The sequence below is a fragment of the Hemiscyllium ocellatum genome, chromosome 16, assembly GCF_020745735.1.
Source record: "Hemiscyllium ocellatum isolate sHemOce1 chromosome 16, sHemOce1.pat.X.cur, whole genome shotgun sequence".
Lineage (NCBI taxonomy): Eukaryota > Metazoa > Chordata > Chondrichthyes > Orectolobiformes > Hemiscylliidae > Hemiscyllium > Hemiscyllium ocellatum.
The window spans coordinates 47,291,823-47,310,308 of NC_083416.1; the positions used below are offsets into that span (position 1 = coordinate 47,291,823).

At 39.8% G+C, this 18,486-nt stretch overlaps 1 protein-coding gene across 3 annotated transcripts in view; it reads left to right on the forward strand.

Annotated features, from left to right (window-relative positions):
- The window catches only part of LOC132823410 (protein FAM13B-like), a 104,309-nt gene that overhangs the window by 24,464 nt on the left and 61,359 nt on the right, over positions 1 to 18,486 (forward strand). For all 3 annotated transcript variants that reach the window (XM_060837219.1, XM_060837220.1, XM_060837221.1), the window contains exons 5-8: positions 4,452 to 4,590; positions 9,486 to 9,622; positions 11,129 to 11,170; positions 15,751 to 15,916. In XM_060837219.1, the coding sequence (XP_060693202.1) occupies positions 4,452 to 4,590; positions 9,486 to 9,622; positions 11,129 to 11,170; positions 15,751 to 15,916 (484 nt within the window). The remainder of the gene's footprint in view (positions 1 to 4,451; positions 4,591 to 9,485; positions 9,623 to 11,128; positions 11,171 to 15,750; positions 15,917 to 18,486) is intronic.

The following is an 18,486-nucleotide window of genomic DNA, read 5'->3' on the forward strand; positions in this document are numbered from 1 at the left end:
ATGATGTGATGCCTTCACGAACTGCAGACTATTTGGTGTCAGTAATCCACAGTGCTATTAGGGAGGGATTTTGGGATTTTCACCCAGCAATAATGAAGGCTCCTGAGTCAGGGTGATGAGTGACTTGGATGGGAGATTTGCAGATGGTGGTTGTTCCCATTTATCAGTTGCCCATGTCCTTCGAGATGATGGTGATCGTGGGTTTGAAAGATTCTGTTTTAAGGAGCCTTGATGAGTTACTGGAGTGCATCTTGGACATCGTACACACAGCTGCTAGTAAATATTGTTGGTGAAGGCAGTGAATGTTTATCGATAAGAGCAAAGGTTGGGCCCCTTTGGCCCATCAAGACCATGCCAACATGATGTCTTTCTGAACTTAAAACCTTTTGCCCCTTTCCAGTCTGTATCCCTCCATTCCCTGCTTGTTCATATCTGTCAAGATGCATCTTAAATGTTGCAATTATATCCACTTCCACTACCGCCTCTGGCAGCACAATGCAGGCATTTAGTACCGTCTGTATTTTTTAAAAAAAACTTGCCTTTCACCTCTCTTTTACCTTAAATCTATATACCCTCCTAGTTGACATTTTTAGCATGTTTAAAAAAAACTCCACTGTCTGTTCTATCCAAGCCTCTCAAATTTGAAAACTTCTATCGGGTACCTCTTCAACCAGCCATGTTCACGTGGAAACAAACCAAGTTTGTCCAATCTATCCTTACAACACATGCCTTCCAAACCAGGCAATATCCTGGTAAACAGTTTCTGTGCTCTCTCTGAAGTCTCCACATTCTTCTGGTAGTGTGGCAACCAGAACTGTACACAATATTCCAAATGTGGCCTAACTAACGGTTGGAACATGACTTGCCAATTTGAAGACAAGCATGGCATATGTCTTCTTGACCATGTTTAATCCACTTGGTGTTGCTACTTTTAGGGAACTGTGAGTCTATCTGCTTAGATCACTCAGTTAATGCTATTAATGGTTCTGTTACTTACTGTGTACTTCCCTTCTGCATTAGATCTCCAAGGTATGTCATTTTGTATTTGTCCAGATTAAGCTCCATCTGTTATTCCTTTGCCCAAGTCTGCAGCCTCCCTATATCCTGCTGTATCCTCTGGCAATGCTCCTTGCTATCCACCGCTCCCCCAACCTTTCTTATTGACCTGACCAGACCAGACACCTGCCCCCCCAAAGTATATTATAGACATTAGCCTGGGTCCTAACTTTTTATATTATTTCAAATGTGTGTTGTACTGTATTCCAAAGATGATTCAGTTGGTTGACCACTTAGCTTTAATTAAAATACACTTTATTCTTGCAACACATTTAAAATACTACAGAAAGAGGAATTGACATAACTTTACTCAATTGAAATGCTTAACAAGATAATGCATTATTTAACCATTAATCAACTGTTCCAATATAGGCAGCATTCCATAAACACAACTTCGGCCAAGGCAATTCAGCAATAGTTTTTTATTTTCACATGTTGTCTCTCTCCAGTCCAGTAGAAAGAAAATCAAAAGAAACAATCTGCCCTTTTAATGTTTAAAAAGAAGTCTCTCTCTCTCTCTTTCAGACTTCATATTTGCAGCAGCTAAATCGAACTTTCAGCTCCAGCAGCCAGCAAAACCTACCAAATAACTGAAAACAAACTAAAAGTCCTTTTGGGTCTTTGTGATTCTGCCCACTCATGATTCTTTTGCCATACTTTTTAAAAAAAATACATACACACTCGGGAGAACGCAGATGTTTACTGGCTGCATGTGTGAAGGAGATATTTTGGAACCACTGTGACAACACCCTTCTGCAGAACATATCTCTTACAGACATGGTATTGTCAGAGTGCTGTACACAAACTTACTAATCAGGCCATCTACATTCTCTTCCAAATCATTTATATATAATATTACAAACAACAGGGGTCCTAGCACTGATCCCTGGGTAACACCACTGGTCATAGATCTCCAGTCAGAAAAACATACTTTCATTGCTGCTGTCTTCAATAACCAAGCCAGTCTGTATCCATCTTACCAGTTGACACTTTGTATCAGCCTGTTGTGAAGGACCTTGTCAAAGGTCTTGTTAAAGTCCACATGGATAACATCCATCATCTTTATTACTTCCTTAAAAAACTCTACTAAGTTTGTGAGATGTGATCTTCCCCACACAAAGGCATGCTTCCTATCGCTAATAAGTCTATATTTTTCCAAATGTGAATAAATCCTATCCCGAAGAATTTTCTCCAATAGTTTCTGTGACACTGACGTAAGGCTCACCAGCCTGTAATCCATGTTGTTCTTCTTCTAAAAGAACGTTAGCCATTCCTCAGTGTAGGGATCTCTTCAGTGGCTAAAGAGAATACAAATATATTTCGTAGAAGTTCTTCTCCCCCCCCCCCCCCCCCCCCCCCAAAATAAACCAACAAAATAGTCCTCACCTGCCTCCCTCAGCATCTGGGATTGATTCCTTCAGGTCTTGGAGCCTTGTCTATCCTAATGCTTTTTAAAACTACCTACACCACTGCTTTATTTTATGTTCACATACCCCAGAATATCAATATACCTGTCCTGAGACTCGCCATCCACCATGAATACCAACACAAAGTATTCGTTGAGGACCTCACCTACTTCCTCCAACTCCTAGAAACATTCCCTCCTTCATTTCCTGAAGAAGGGCTCATGCCTGAAACATCGATTCTCCTGCTCCTTGGATGCTGCCTGACCTGCTGTGCTTTTCCAGCAACACATTTTCAGCTCTGATCTCCAGCATCTGCAGTCCTCACTTTCTCCTGGATCTACCCTTGGAATTATAATACTTGGAATTTTCCATAATTCTGTTTGCTAAAATCCTTTCGTGGGCCTTTTTTAGCCCTGCTAGTTCCTTATGAGTTCTTTTCTATCTATATAATCTTTTGAGGGCTGTCTGGCTTCAGTTTCCTAAACCTTGTGAATGTCTCCTTTTTTCTTTTTTCAATAAGCTTTCAATTACTCTTGTAATCCAAGGTTCCCACGTCTTACCATCCTTAACCATCATTTTCACAGGGAGATGCTCGGCCTGAACTCTAATCAACTGCCCTGAAGAGATTCCCCTGTGCCAGATGTTGATTTACCTTTAAACAGATGCCTCTACATTGTCATAGTTAGCCGTACCCCAATTTAATAGTTTCACCCCAGGACGACTGTTGGCCTTATGCATTAGGAACTTACAGAATTATAGTAATTGTTCTCGAAATACTCCCCACTGAAAATTGGATCAATGCTGAGTCTAGTGTGGCTCCCTTCCCTAGTTGGACCATGTGCATAGCATTTGTAAAAACTGTCCTGGAAATACCAAAGAAATTCCTGCATGTCCAACAACACGCATACACCCTTGTGTTCACATTATTTATTCTATTACCCACTGGCCGTTGGGAAGCCTGTAGTACAGACTATATGAAGTGATTGCACTCTTACCAGCTAAACCTCGACCCATTTCGCCTCAGTCAAGCCCACCAAAGTGTCCTCCGTCAGTCCACTTCAGATTATTCTCAATAATCAGTAACACAGCTCCTCCACCTCTTTTACATCCTTCTTTGTCTTGCCTGGAACCTTTAAATTTGAGTGTTAAGCTGACAGTCTTGTCCTTCTCTCAACTAAGTGTCCATCGTAGCTACGACACCATAGTTATTATGTGTTAATCCAAACTTTTAAGTTCATTTGCCTTACCTCTCCTACTCGTCTCATAAAACAAATAGACTTCGGATTGCCAGTCTTGCTGGGTATCTGCTCTTTCTCTTAGCCTTACCGGCCTTCCTCTTCAGTCATTTTACTTGCTGAATGACTGCTCTGGTTCCTGCTCCCCTGTAATACTAGTTTAAACCCGCCTGATTGGCACTAGTAAACCTCTCTGACAGAATATTTGTGCCCCTCCAGTTTGAAACTTGTCCTTGTACAAGTCCCATCTGCCGTGAAAGTCATCCCATTGATCCATATACCTGAAGCCATCCTTCCTATACCAGCTCTTTAGCTATGTATTTACTTTAGAGACACTCTGGTACATGGCACAGGAAATATTCCCAATATTACAACCCTAGAGATCCTGCTTTTCAACTTTCTACCTAACTCCCTGAACTCTTTTTTTTGCAGGATCTCCTCTTTCTGCCAATGCCATTAATACCAGAATGGGCCACAATACTTTGCGCTGTTATGTATATGCTTTTGCAAAACTTTGTTTTGTAATTTAGTTTGTTGAATACTTAAAGGGGGAATTTATTTTCCGTGTCTGATTTTGTTTGAATGCAATTTTGTCAAAATAATTATGGAACTCCTAAATTTATGTTTCATTTTTAAGTAGAAGATAAATCATCATGCTGAAAAAGAAAATGTTTTCACTACTGAGCATTGCATTAGCTGTACATATGTTTCATGTTTATGATTTAATAAACTTTGTTAAATATTTGTTTTACAGTATTTGCACAGATGTGGAAGATATGAAAGAACAAGAAACAGCTAGCAATATAATGTCTGAACTCCTGGAAAATTACAGTGATTTCTTTGGTACCGAAGAGTTTGTGCCCACAAATATTTCAAATTCATTTTGTGTTGAGGTAAATCAGTTTGTTACATAAATTCGATTTCAAATAAATTAATCCTTCTTGACCAGGGTATGTACTAGGAAAATATTTCCTCGTGTGGGCAGGTCTAGAATTCGGGGACAGTTGAAAATAAGACTAAGATAAGGAGGAATTTTTCTTTTTGAGGGTTGTTGGATGTTAGAATTCTTTTCTCCAGAAGCTAGTGCAAACTAGATCATTAAATATACTTGAGGCTGAATTGGACAGTATTTTGATCAACAAGTGTGTTGAGGCTTCTGGTGAGGGGCTGGGTAGAGGCAGGTAAGGAGCTGTGAGCACACTTTGTTCAACCATGATCTTAATGAATGGCAAAAAAAACTTAAAACCATGTGACTTATCTCTGCTATTTATTATTTGTTTTGTCTAATTGTTTGTGGCATTAATGAAATCTAAATTTTAAAGTTTAAAAGTCAAGTTTAAAAGCACATGTATACAATTATTGCCTGTAAAAGCTGAAATTTTGTTTTTCCAATTTAAAAATAAAAACAATACTTATTAGTGCCAGTAACCTGACCATATGTATACTTATAAGTCAAACAGGTCTTAAATTCTGCCCTTTAGGAACCATTTCAAAAGATCAATCTTGTAAAACTTGCTGCGAAGCAGAGTAGGCAATAGGCCTGTTCTAGTTCAATCTTTTGGTTCCTAATACAGCCACCTCAATTTATGCACAGCTGGGAAGGAAAATAAATTCTGTCCAATTTTTCTCCTTTTCCCCCAATAGCTTCCCATTGTCATTTTGTAGAATCTACCCAATAACTGGTCCAGCATTGTCCACAGTGCAGTGGCAACTCAGCTGCTGAGCCTGAGAAGCATGGTATCAAGATTAGTGGATTCAGGGCTCTTGCGGTGCAGCAGTAATGTCTCTACTTGTGGGCCATGTAGCCTGCTTTCAAGTCTCACCTGCTTTAAAGGTGTGTAATAACGTGTCTGACCGGTTAATTTAGACAATATACAAAACTATTGGATTGCACAGATTGCACCAAACTATTGATTTGGCATACTGGGAGGAGGAAAGTAAGAAACTGAGTATAGGAGTTGGGAGGTCATGTTGTGGTTGCATAGGACGTAGATTAGACCACGTTTGGAATACTGCGTGCAATTCTGGTCTCCCTGTTATAAGAAGGATGTTGTGATACTTGAAAGGGTTCAGAAAAAGTTTACAAGGATATTGTTGGGATTGGAGTGATTAAGCTATACGGAGACACTGAATAGGCTGGGGCTATTTTCCCTGGAGTAAGGGAGATTAGATTAGATTAGATTACTTACAGAGTGGAAACAGGCCCTTCGGCCCAACAAGTCCACACCGACCCGCCAAAGCGCAACCCACCCATTCCCCTACATTTACCCCTTTACCTAACACTACGGGCAATTTAATTTGGCCAATTCACCTGACCTGTACATCTTTGGACTGTGGGAGGAAACCGGAGCACCCGGAGGAAACCCACGCAGACACGGGGAGAACGTGCAAACTCCACACAGTCAGTCGCCCGAGTCGGGAATTGAACCCAGGTCTCTGGCGCTGTGAGGTGGAGAGGAACCAGAAATGCCAAGCAGGACAAGTCTCTAATCAATGATGTCAATTCCTTTCAAAAGCTGCTAAAACCTTCAATCAAAATTAGTGAACCAGAGTAATATCTGAACTACTTCTCTTCACAATTTAGTATTTGGAGGTTCGATAGTACACTCGTATATTGGCATTCATCAGCCAATACATCTAAAAAAAATACTCAGAACTCCAAATGTGTTTAATTATAGCTTTGCTCATCAATAACTAACCTCTCATCTTTGACTCTCTATATATGAAGATTAATAATTCATCTGGATTTATTTTAAGTGATCCGTTTAACAACACCCTAAATTTATTCAGATCTCTACTGTTCATAGCTTGCTACCATTTAAAAACTACAGTATTCACAATCTTAGATCTGGCCCACAATAAATAAGTATTAATTACTACCAATCATTTTCTCGGGCACTGAAAATTAACTATTAGAAGTGGGAACCTTGTTACTTCAAAGCATCAATTGCAAAAAATGGTTGCAAAATGTATTTGTTTGTATCTGCCTTTTGATTCTTTATCCAATCTTTAGTTTTCCTTCAATTTTCTTTTTGCACTGAATTTGACACTGAATTCTTCCCTCTACTTTACACATTAGATTCTTTCATTGCACTAACCATTTCTAATCTTTCAAAACAACTGATTTAAGGAGATATAGTTTCTTGTCTTGGTCAAGTAGTTTCCAGATGTCATTTATCTCTCACAGTTTGAACTTTCAGGAATTTGTTACATACAAAAATAAAAAACCTAAATATGCAAGGGCACATTCTATTAATGTCAGACCACATAAGAGCTCCATTAAAATTCTGGGCCAAGATCTCAAACTGTCCTGGAATACATGATCACCCAACCATATGAGAGAGCAGCAGACATGTTCAGTGAATAATTGGCTGGCTCTTTTACACTTGGAAGAAGTGATATTTATTTATAGGTGCTCATTCACTGCGAACAAAAAGAAAAACATTTTCAGGTATTGTGCACTTTTTTTGGATTATACAGGATATTGTAGGGCCTAAAGATCCCCAATGCTTCCTCTATGACAACACTTCACCCACCTTGCCAATCAATCATCACTTTTTTCTCCAAAAATATAAGTTGTTGTGACTGTTTGAAATATAGCATTTATGTGTTTGTACTGATGAGCGGAAAAAAAACTTCAGCAACAGATCTCTTTCCAGCAAGATCAACTACCAAAGTAGCCGTTGCCATACATATGCCTACTATTAAACTTTAGACTTTAGTATAAAACCTCCCTTAGGCAATTACAAGTTAATATTTTAAAATTGCACTAAGAGTGCTTAGCAACTTGATTACTCATGAGGAAAATGACAGTGGGCAATTTTTATGCTACATATAAAATATACATGCATAGAAATCAAAAGGATGCTATGCTATACTATAGCACTACATTCGAACCCAAATTCTAGTAAACAACCATTTGCTTAAAAAAAATTTCTGCTAGCAGTAACAAAGTTCAGATAAGTTGATCTAGATTTAACAAATGTTTTGCCAATGTCACTCAAATTAAGCCAAATGCATGCCTGTTATGTATTTCATTCCCCAGATGTGTATTATTCCAGTTTATTATTCTAAACCAAATTAGAGATTTAAATAACAAGGCTATATACATCACAAACACAAAAGAACCAGAAATATATGAATGCAGATTTCTCCAGCTTCCTCATTTTCCCCCCCCCCATCTCAGTCCAAACCCTCGGACTCAGCACCACCTTCTTGACCTGCAATCTTCTTCCCGACCTCTCCGCCCCCACCCCACTCCGGCCTATCACCCTCACCTTAACCTCCTTCCACCTATCGCATTCCCAACTCCCCTCCCCCAAGGCCCCCCTCCCTACCTTTTATCTTAGCCTGCTTGGCATACCCTCCTCATTCCTGAAGAAGGGCTTGTGCCCGAAACGTCGATTCTCCTGCTCCTTGGATGCTGTCTGACCCGCTGTGCTTTTCCAGCAACACATTTTTCAGCTCTGATCTCCAGCATCTGTAGTCCTCACTTTCTCCTAGGATATCTGGTTGGCATGAACAAATAGGACTGAAGGGGTTGTTTCCAATCTGTACAGCTGAATCTATGACTTGAACTGATGGAGAGATAAACATTGGTTTGTAATGGAGGAAAAAAGAAATTTAGTGTACACTCAAAGCAAAAAATGTTGAAAGATGAGAAGGAGTGGTGCACTTACAAGTTGTTGATTCATCAAAACATCCTTGCTGTCAGATAAATCAAAGCTTTCTCCGGTTCAGTTTTGAGAAGGTTAGAGTTGTTGTTTTTGTACCTGCCACAAAACTCTGCAGTCTGCTAGTGATTCCTTCAAGTCCATTATCATGTTTTGAATCAAGTCCTGAAAAGCCTAATTCCATATACCTGCTTATTCTACTCTTATCAGCATTGTGCACATCCAGCCCAACTCAGCTCATTCTATCGTTAACCTACTTAGATTAATTTATTTGTATACATGACTGCTTTAACTCTTGCTGTGCTTTCATCCGCCAAAATTCTGTCAGCCACAGACTTGCATCGGCTGCCTATCTCTATTGCATTAACTTCAAAATTCTTTTCCATAAGATGAACCATAGGCACACCCTAGCCGACCTCTATATTTTATGCAGCCTTGCATTTCTTCTGTTGACTGTCCTTTTGTGATTATATCAGTATCAATGCTTTGCCCAGCATTAGCAATACTTCTAGTCATCCAAATCCCTCTCTCTTTAGAACTTAATTCTCCAAGTTTTTGTTTTAACTTTCCAATGCTTTCTTTCCTTTCTCTAAGAAAGTAAACCACCTCAAACCTACATTTTTGACAGCTTTTGGTCACCTCTCATTGTCTCATGCCTTTTGTTAAAACACTGGTCAGCATTTATTTTAGATTAGATCACTATGCAAAATTGTAAGATTTGCTGGGAGCAAGTAGCTAGATGCTAAACTCAGCATAAGCTTACCTTTCCCTCGTTTTTGCAGTTCATTCAAGTCACGTGCAGCAACAAAACTCATTTGCTTGACATTGATATATAAACAGCGTTGCTTTTCTGTTATCAGCTTGTAAGCTTTTGTAACTTATTGACTATGGGTTGCGGCCTTAGTTGGATATATGAGACTTGAATGTGAGGTCTCAAACATCAAATCTACCATTAACCTGAAGCAAAATGCTAATTATCAAACCAATTGCTGGATAGCTGTTTTTTCTATCTATTTCTTCTATTGAATATTGGATGTCTTTAGTAACTTTATTTTTGTTTCAGCAAATGAATAGGCTCTGGATCACTTTTTCAGTGTTAATGCATCTGATTTCAGGTTACAGAATCATGTGAAGAAGGTGATAAAATAGAACAAACTGCACTTCCAGAAAAATCTGAGAGGATATTGATGAATGCTGAACACTTGACAATAATGAAGAATACAAATGAATCTGACATTGTTTTGTCAGCAAGGTGAGGCATTAAAAAATTTGACAGTTGAACAGTTTTGGTAAATATTTGTAACAATATCATCCACTAAACTGTGTCTCCATACTTTGCTTTCCCATAGGTGCCATCACTGCACCTAGCTGGCTCCATTGCTGTTTTGAGTACTAAGTGAGGCACCTGGGGAATTGTCCAATTGAGGCCCTTAAGAAGGCAATTGATCTCTAATTAGGATCTTTCTCTGCCTTTGCTCTGATTTTTAATAGTCAATAGGAGAACCAGTCACTCAAAGTGCAATCTCGCAGGCTTAACCTTGTGGACTGTTGACCTGTTAAAGGGGGCTGCTGTGTTTTGCTAAGACTCTTTGCTGTTTTGCCTCCCCATGCAACTGCAGCCACTCCTGCTGCATGGGATCTAACATGCCCCCTCCCCCCCCCCCCCCCCCCCCCCCCCCCCCCATTTCCAAGCTGACCTCTCCCCTCTCCACCAACCTCACACCTATTTTCTTAATTATATAGAACCCCAGGTACTGGAACATCCACTTCTGAAGTGGAATCTTTTTAACTTTTTCTAAGGAAATGTGCCACATTGAGTTGTATCAAAAGCCCTGGCAGAAGTAATGATACAGCAGAAGCTTCATTTAGGTTTATTTTCAGTAGCTGTGACTTTTGATTTTTCAATACTGTGTCTTTTAATGGAACCTGAATTAAATGGTTTTAGGAGATGTGCACAATACTGCTGTTAGTGAAGTAGTTATGTTTTCACCTCTGATACTTGTTAAAGGTGATCCAATTTAGAGAACAGGAAATATTTTAGGTACACAGCTCACCACTAAAGATTTGGGGTGTGTGTTTAGGCAGGCAGTTCACAATGTGTTTGTTCACCAGAATATATTCTCAACCAAAAATAGACCTGTTAGTAATTGATATTCTGGGTCTTCCAGATCTGCAAAAGAAATTAAAATATATCAACTCTTGTACAAATCATTTTATAGTTAGAAACCTTAAGGCCTTGAATTGATCATCCAATGTAGGCTCAAATTCCACTGTTGCATTGGACAAGTACAGGAATGGGAAGGGGATAGAAACATAAAGTCAAGTCCTGCCATCCTTTTCAAATGAGGGTAAAATATCTCATGGTACTATTCAAAACAGTGAAATAATTCCACTTGTTAACATTTATTTCTCAATCAATACTTTCAATTCCTATTATTGGAACTTTGTCCTGATATTGACTACAGATTTTCTACATTAGAGAAAACATTACGAGCTGTAAAGAACTTCTGCATGTCCTGAAGTTGCTAAAAACATGAGCTGAAAACATGTTTGTTCTCACTTTGTTATTTTTTTATTACTTTAGTCATGCTTCTGATGCCAATTCTATGATTGGTAATGATTTTGCAGTACAGAACTAAACCTTTAATCTTAATAATTTGAAACTTGAATGCTGCCAGCACACCCTCACTGTTTTAGACTTGCTTGAAAATTGCAACTTAAAATAAATGCATACTATTTTTTTCTTTTTGTATTGTAGTGCTCATGGCTCCTCCATCGACCAATTGACTATATCTGCCGAGTAAGTGCTGACTTAATTTCATTACCCTAAACAGTTAAACTGCAATGTGACTTGTTCCATGGGATACAGACATCCGTATTTGTAGCAAAATTATTTTTATTGTCAAGATTTTTTATCTCTCCTGAAGAATAATTTTCTATCCCTAATTGTTCACTGTGATGAGCTACCTCCTTGAAACTCTGCTGATTTTAGGGTACACTGGCACCACAATGTAGTTAGGAAGAAAGTTAAAGGATTTTGACCATGTGGCAGTATATTTCCAAGTTCGGGTGGTTTGTTAGCTGGAGGAGAACTTGCAGTTGGTGGTGTTCCCATGTATTTGTTCCCCTAGTCCTTCTAGTTGGTAGAGGTCACCGATTTGGAAGGTGCTGTCAGAAGAGACTTGGTGAGTTATAGTGCACAAACAAATTGCTGGTCAAATCAGCAGGTCTAGCAGCATCCGAGAAGAAAGCAGAGTTACTGTTCTGAGTCTGGTGACTGTTCATCGGGACTGATAGCAGCTAGGAAAATGTTGTATTTATGGTGAAGGTGAAGTTAGGCGAGGTGAGGAAGGGCAGGAGAGAGGTGAGCAGATAGGTGGAGATGGAGCCCAGAGAGAAGAAGAGATATGAAAGGAGTAGGTAAACAAGGAGATTATGGATAGCAGGTCAGAACAGAAGAAAAGCTGAATAAAGTAATAAGAGCTATTCTTCTACTCTTAACTCTTATTTGCCTGAATATTGTCCAGATCTTTTTGCATTTGAAATGGACTGCTCAGGTCCTATTCTGGTTGTTACCATTTTTGTAGTACTTTCAGTACTTCTCCAGACGTTCTGTTGTGCAGAAAGCAACCTCTCCAGGTGACTCTGTTAACTGCATAAGAGAATGGTTCCCGCAGAAAGTGAAAGTATTACCTTCTAACGAAAACGGGCTTTATGTTTACTAGGCCAGCTTTCCAAGCAATTTTCCACTTTCTTCAAATGCTCATTGTCATGTCCAATTAATCTTTAACAATCAACCCTCATAGTCAGGTTTGAAGATATTTTTAAGCCCAGTCTACAGGTACTAATGTTATTTGCAACTTATTAGCTGAGGCCGATATGTTACCTGAGTCTTGTTGCATATGGAACGTGAAACTTCAGTATCTGAGGAGTTCTGTCTTTCTTTAGTTGACTCTTTGGATTACAATTTAATCGTTAGGGATAATTGCCAAAAGGTGAAGCTTACAAAAAGGTAAAAATATTTCTGTGTATTTCTATTTAGCATTATTCGAAATGGCAGGAAGCAATTGTCAATAGTCATGGTGTGCTTAACCTATGTTCTTGAAATCTGACTTGTATGACGAGAGAAAGAATTATGTGCATGTGTGAATCACAAAAAGGCTAACATCCAGGTTCAGTGGGTAGGAGGGAAGGCAAATAGATTGTTGCCTTTAATTCAAAGGGAATAGAGTATAAAAGTAGGGTGGTTTTCCTAAAACTATGTAAAACACTATTCCGATCAACAGAAATACCATGAATAGTTTTGGTCCTATATCCAAGGATAGATATGCTAATACTGAAGGCAATCCAGAGAAGGTCTTGGGCTGATAGCAAGTGTGGAGGGATTAGGCAGAAGTGAGGACTGCAGGTGCTGGAAACCAGAGTCTAGGTTAGAGTGATGTTGGAAAAGCACAGAAGGTCAGGCAGCATCCAAGGAGCAGGAAAATTAATGTTTCGGTGTGGAGGGATTGTCTCCTGAAGAGAATATAGAAGAATAGGAAGTGACCTTATTCAAACATACAAGACTCTTTTGAGGACTTGATGAGTAGGTGCAGAAAGGTGGTTTCTTTTGGTGGGAGAGTCTGGGACCAGAGGGTATAATCTCAGAATAAGGGGCTGCATGTTTAAGATTCAGGTAGAAACATCGGAGCAAGAGAAGGCCATTCAGCCTTTTAAGCCGGCACCACAATGTCCAACTCGATAGCCTAATCCTGCTTTCCCCCTATAACCTTTGGTCCCATTCGCCCCAAGTGCTGTATCTAGCCGTCCCTTGAATATATTCAATATTTTGGCATTAACTATTTTCTATGGCAATGAATTCCACGGACCCACCACTCTGAGTGAAGAAATGTCTCCTCATCTCTGCCCTAATTGGTCTGTCCTGAATCCTCAGACTGTGACCCCTGGTTCTGGATGCAACTACCATTGGGAACATCCTCCCTGCAACTACCTTTCTAGTCTTGTTAGAATGTTGTAAGTCTCTTGAGAACCCCTCTCACTCCACAGAAAACAATCCTAACCTATTCAATCTCTCCTCATACGTCAGCCCTGCCTTCCCTGGGATCAGCCTGGTAAATCTTCGCTGCACTCCCACGAGAGCAAGAGTATCTTCCACGGAAAAGGAGACCAAAACTGCACACAATATTCTAGTTGTGGCTTCCCTAAGGCCCTGTACAAGTGCAACAACACATCCCTGCTCTTGTACACGAAACCTCTCGCAATGAAGCGAGCATACCATTTGACTTCTTTATCACTTGCTGCATCTGCATGCTTACTTGCAGTGACTATTGTACAAGGATACCCAGGTCCTGTTCCATACTATCCTCTTTCATTTTACACCATTCAGATAGTAATCTGCTTTCTTGCTTTTGCTTCCAAAGTGAATAATCTTGCATTTATTCAAATTATACTGCATCAGCCGTTGATTCACCCACTTATCCAACCTGTCCAGATCATGTTGAAACATCTCTGCATCCTCGTCACAGTTCATCCTCCCACCCACCTTGGTATTATCTGCAAACTTTGAGGTGTTACATTTTGTTCCCTAATATATATTGTGAATAGCTAGCTGGGATCCTAGCATCAATCCCTGTGGCATCTCACTAGTTACTGCCTGCCAATTTGAAAAGGACCTATTAATTCCTACTCTTTGGTTCCTCTCTGTGAGCCATGTTTTCTATCCATGAGGAGAAAGTGAGGTCTGCAGATGCTGGACATCAGAGCTGAAAATGTGTTGCTGGAAAAGCGCAGCAGGTCAGGCAGCATCCAAGGAGCAGGAGATTCGACGTTTTGGGCATAAGCCCTTCTTCAGTCCTGAAGAAGGGCTTATGCCCGAAACGTCGAATCTCCTACTCCTTGAATGCTGCCTGACCTGCTGCGCTTTTCCAGCAACACATTTTCAGCATGTTTTCTATCCATCCCAATACACTTGCTTCTTGCACAATAAATCTCTTGAGCAGTGCTGTGGCAAATTCTTTCTGAAAGTCCAAATATACCACATCCACTGGCTTCCCCTTGTAAACTCTAATAGTTGCATCTTGGAATTCCAACAGATTTGTCAAGCATAATTATCCCTTCACTAATAAGTGCTGACTCTGATTCTGATTCTGTCTGAATCCTCTGCTATAATGTCCCTGAGAATGGATTTGAGAATTTTTTCCATGACTGATGTTAGGCTTATTGGTCTGAAATTCCCTGGTTTTTCTCTCTCACTCTCTCTCTCTCTCTCTCTCTCTTTCCCCCCCCCCCACCCCCCTTTGGAATATTGGAGTAACATTTAGCTACCCCCCAATCTGTAGGGACTCTTCCAGAAGAGTCAATAGAATCCTGGAAGATGACCACCAATGCATCAACTATTTCTACAGCCACTTCCTTAAGTACCCTACGATGTAGATTATCAGGCCTTCTATTTTCCCAACACTTTTCTCAATTAATAATGATCGCCCTCAGTTCTTACCTCTCTCTAAATCTTGCATTCTTCTTCATAACTGGTATCTGATTGTCTTCTTTAGTGAAAACAAACCCAAAATATGTATTCAGTTGCTCAGCAGTTTCTTTGTTCCCTAATATGCACTCCCCTGTTTCTGTCTGCAGGGGACCTATATTTGTCTTCATTAAACTCTTCCTTTTCACATACCTGTAGAAACTCTTAACATCAGTCTTTATATTCCTTGCAAGCTTATCCCCTTCCGCCCTCGTCCGGCCCTCACCCTCTCGCTCGACCCTCCTTCTGCATACTTTAGTGTTCAAATTCAGAACATGAAAATGATTGAAGCATACATTATGAAACATGGTTCCAGTGAGTTGTGTAAGCTATTATGCCTTTTTTATTTAAAAAAGCCATTGCAAATGTGAGAGTTGTTTAAAAATGTACTTGTGACAATTCCAGCAAGTCTCACTTTACTGCTTAATTTAATAACTTTCCAAAAGTGTGCCATTTGAATTAAGATTACAGTTTTATTGTCTTGATGTTTATATTAGTAAGTGGTGTTTGTATCTTTTCAGTTTTTTTACATGAAAACATGTTTTTAGCAGTGTAATTCTAATGACCAAAAAATGAAATACAAAATGTGCAATGACAAACTGTGAGCCAAGTCCTGAGGTTTTTATTTGTTGGATTAGCACTGTGATCAATTCCTTGGCTATCTTTTTCTCCATCTTTAATCTTGCATTGGATTAAACCTTAAATTAATGGTTTCTGAAAAGAATGACTTCAATTTTGCATCCGTATGAGTATTAAGATGTCAATGGGGAAAAAAATTATACCATATGAAAAGCAGAGTGTAGCTTTCTGAGCTGGATTGTAGTTTTTTTTTCTGATTACTTTCTTTTAAATTCCAGAGAAAATCTTACTGAAGAGAACAATCATAACTCTGAGGTCAATAAATCAGTCCTTTCAGAAGCTTTACAGCATGCAGATAATTTGGAAGAGAATGATCAGAAGCTTTCACTTCATAATTGTACATTGGAAGCATTGAAAATTCATTTGCACCAGGATGTTGAAAATGTGAGTAAAATACCATTTTTCTGTGAAGAATTCATTGTGGCACTATTCCAAATGAGGCAGCAAAATCGGTGAAAGCTTCTGCAGAAAGCCGAGGAGGGGGCAAGCAATGTTACAGAAGTGGAAGCAGCGTTACAGAGCAGAGAGCCAAGCTCGCGCTCAAACAGAACAAATAGGTTCCGGATGAACACAGCTCAAAACATTCGCCATGGAAAGCAAGCTCAATGGCAAGAGAATTAAATTTGTGACAAAGCTGAAGTCTTGGCTTCTGTCTGTACAAAAGCAGAAATTGCTGGAGGAACTCAGCAAGTCTAGCAGCATCTGTGGAGACAAAGCAGAGCCAATGTTTAGGGTCAGTGTCCCTTATTCAAAGCTGGATCTGAAACGTTGATACTGCTTTCCCTCCACAGATGCTTCTAGACTGAGTGAGCTTCTCCACCAGTTTCTGTTTTTGCTTCAGATTTCCAGCATCTGCAGTTGTTTGCAATTTTTAAATTGCAGTTCCTTGGAAGATAAAGGCAGTGAATAGATTATCAAAGGTGGCTGAAGGTTACAACTTGGAGTTATTAGCAAACATGCAGAGCCATGTGTTGTCCAGCCCTGAAGCGTTGTTGCAGCCTCCTTACATAATCTGTACTTTTTAATCTACAGAAGACTTAAGACCAGAAGCCAAGGAAGGAACTCTGGATGTGTGAGTCCTTAAGTATTTAAAAATATTAAAGGGCATATACAAGGAGTGCCTGACAAGAAGCAGAAGTTTAGATTAGATTAGATTACTTACAGTGTGGAAACAGGCCCTTCGGCCCAACAAGTCCACACCGACCCGCCGAAGCGCAACCCACCCATACCCCTACATATACCCCTTACCTAACACTACGGGCAATTTAGCATGGCCAATTCACCTGACCCGCACATCTTTGGACTGTGGGAGGAAACCGGAGCACCCGGAGGAAACCCACGCAGACACGGGGAGAACGTGCAAACTCCACACAGTCAGTCACCTGAGGCGGGAATCGAACCCAGGTCCCTGGCGCTGTGAGGCAGCAGTGCTAACCACTGTGCCACCGTGCCGCCTTGTAGGGAGACAGTGAAACTTTCAAAGCCAAAGTTGAGTTCCACCAAAGATTAGAACTGAGCCTCTTCCTCCACTAATTGACATGAATGTTCTAACTAAATAAGCATGACAGAGTTATGGTCAACAGTGTTTGCAGATGACATCGAGTTATGTGGTGGAGGCAGTGAGAACATGACTAAATATCTGAAAAAGAACAATGGAAGACAGAAGCATAAAAATTAATGTTCCATAGTTTGAATCTTTAGTCTGTCAAGAACCTTCAGGAAGATGATCACAGTTCAAGTGGAAAGATTATAGATGAAGAATTGGAGAAAGTAAGTAGTTTCAAATGTCTGGGATAAGTGATGGCAGCTAATGGAAATTTAAACTAAGAGATTAGGTCTGCTTGGAGTAATTAAAATTGCTGTGTTGAGTTTTTTTAAAAACTATCACTGAACCTGAAACAGAATTCAGAGACTGGCTTTGCTGTATAGTACAATAACTTGAGCAACACCAAGAAGAGAAGAACAATGACCGGATAATGTGACAGAAATGAACATGTGACATCATAAGAAAGAACACAAACCAGGAACTAGTACATCAGGGTGTCAGTGAAAACTGGGAGTCAGTGTTGAAATAGTCTGGTCATTTCTCATGCAGAAAGGAAATATGGCAAGGTGAATGATGCAGATAGGACTACCAGAAAGAGGAGGAAGGCCGAAGACCAGATAGAAAAATGTGGCAGCAGGAGACTCTAACATTGATTTGGAAAATGAATAAGTGAAAGGCAATCAAACATTAGGTAGGATGGCAACCACAGTTAGAATGGGAAATTCTATTATTCCAACTCCTGGTTGGCTATCTTGACTGGCTTCTCATCTTATCAATAAACCTGAGCTGATGGGAAAATACTGCTTGTATTCGAATTCAAATTAAGATCCATTCACCCGTTATGTCTGTACATGCTGGCTTACATTTGCTCACAATCTTGTTCAAATTCCGATCTCACCTCCCTAATGATGTGATTTTTTTCCAGTCCAAAACTCTTTAGATCTCTGACCTCCCAACTTTAGGCCTCTTCTATATCCCTTCCCTACTTTGTCTCCACTAGGGGTGTGCCTTCTGCTGTCCAGCTGTTTAGTTCCAAACCACCTCTTGCATCACCTTTTGTCTTTTTAATGTCCCGGTTAAACCTATGTATTTGGCCAAGTATTAGTCACATCTTGGCATTGCTTCCTTTTGTCTGATATTTCTATGGAATTATGCATATGTTAAATACGTTGTATAAATGCAAGCTTTATTCAAGAGGTTACTATCTAGGAAAAGTTGTTCATGAACCAAATCCCATATGTTCATGGAGAATAAATCGGGTTGTGGAGTTACATAGCTGTTAGACTAGGTGTTAAACCTTTGAACATTTTCAGGGTAAGTACACAGGTAATTCCTACGCATCTGACCTGTCTCCCCACTATGATCAGGATTGGAGACCATTGTGGAAGGTCCTGGACAGCAGGGAATC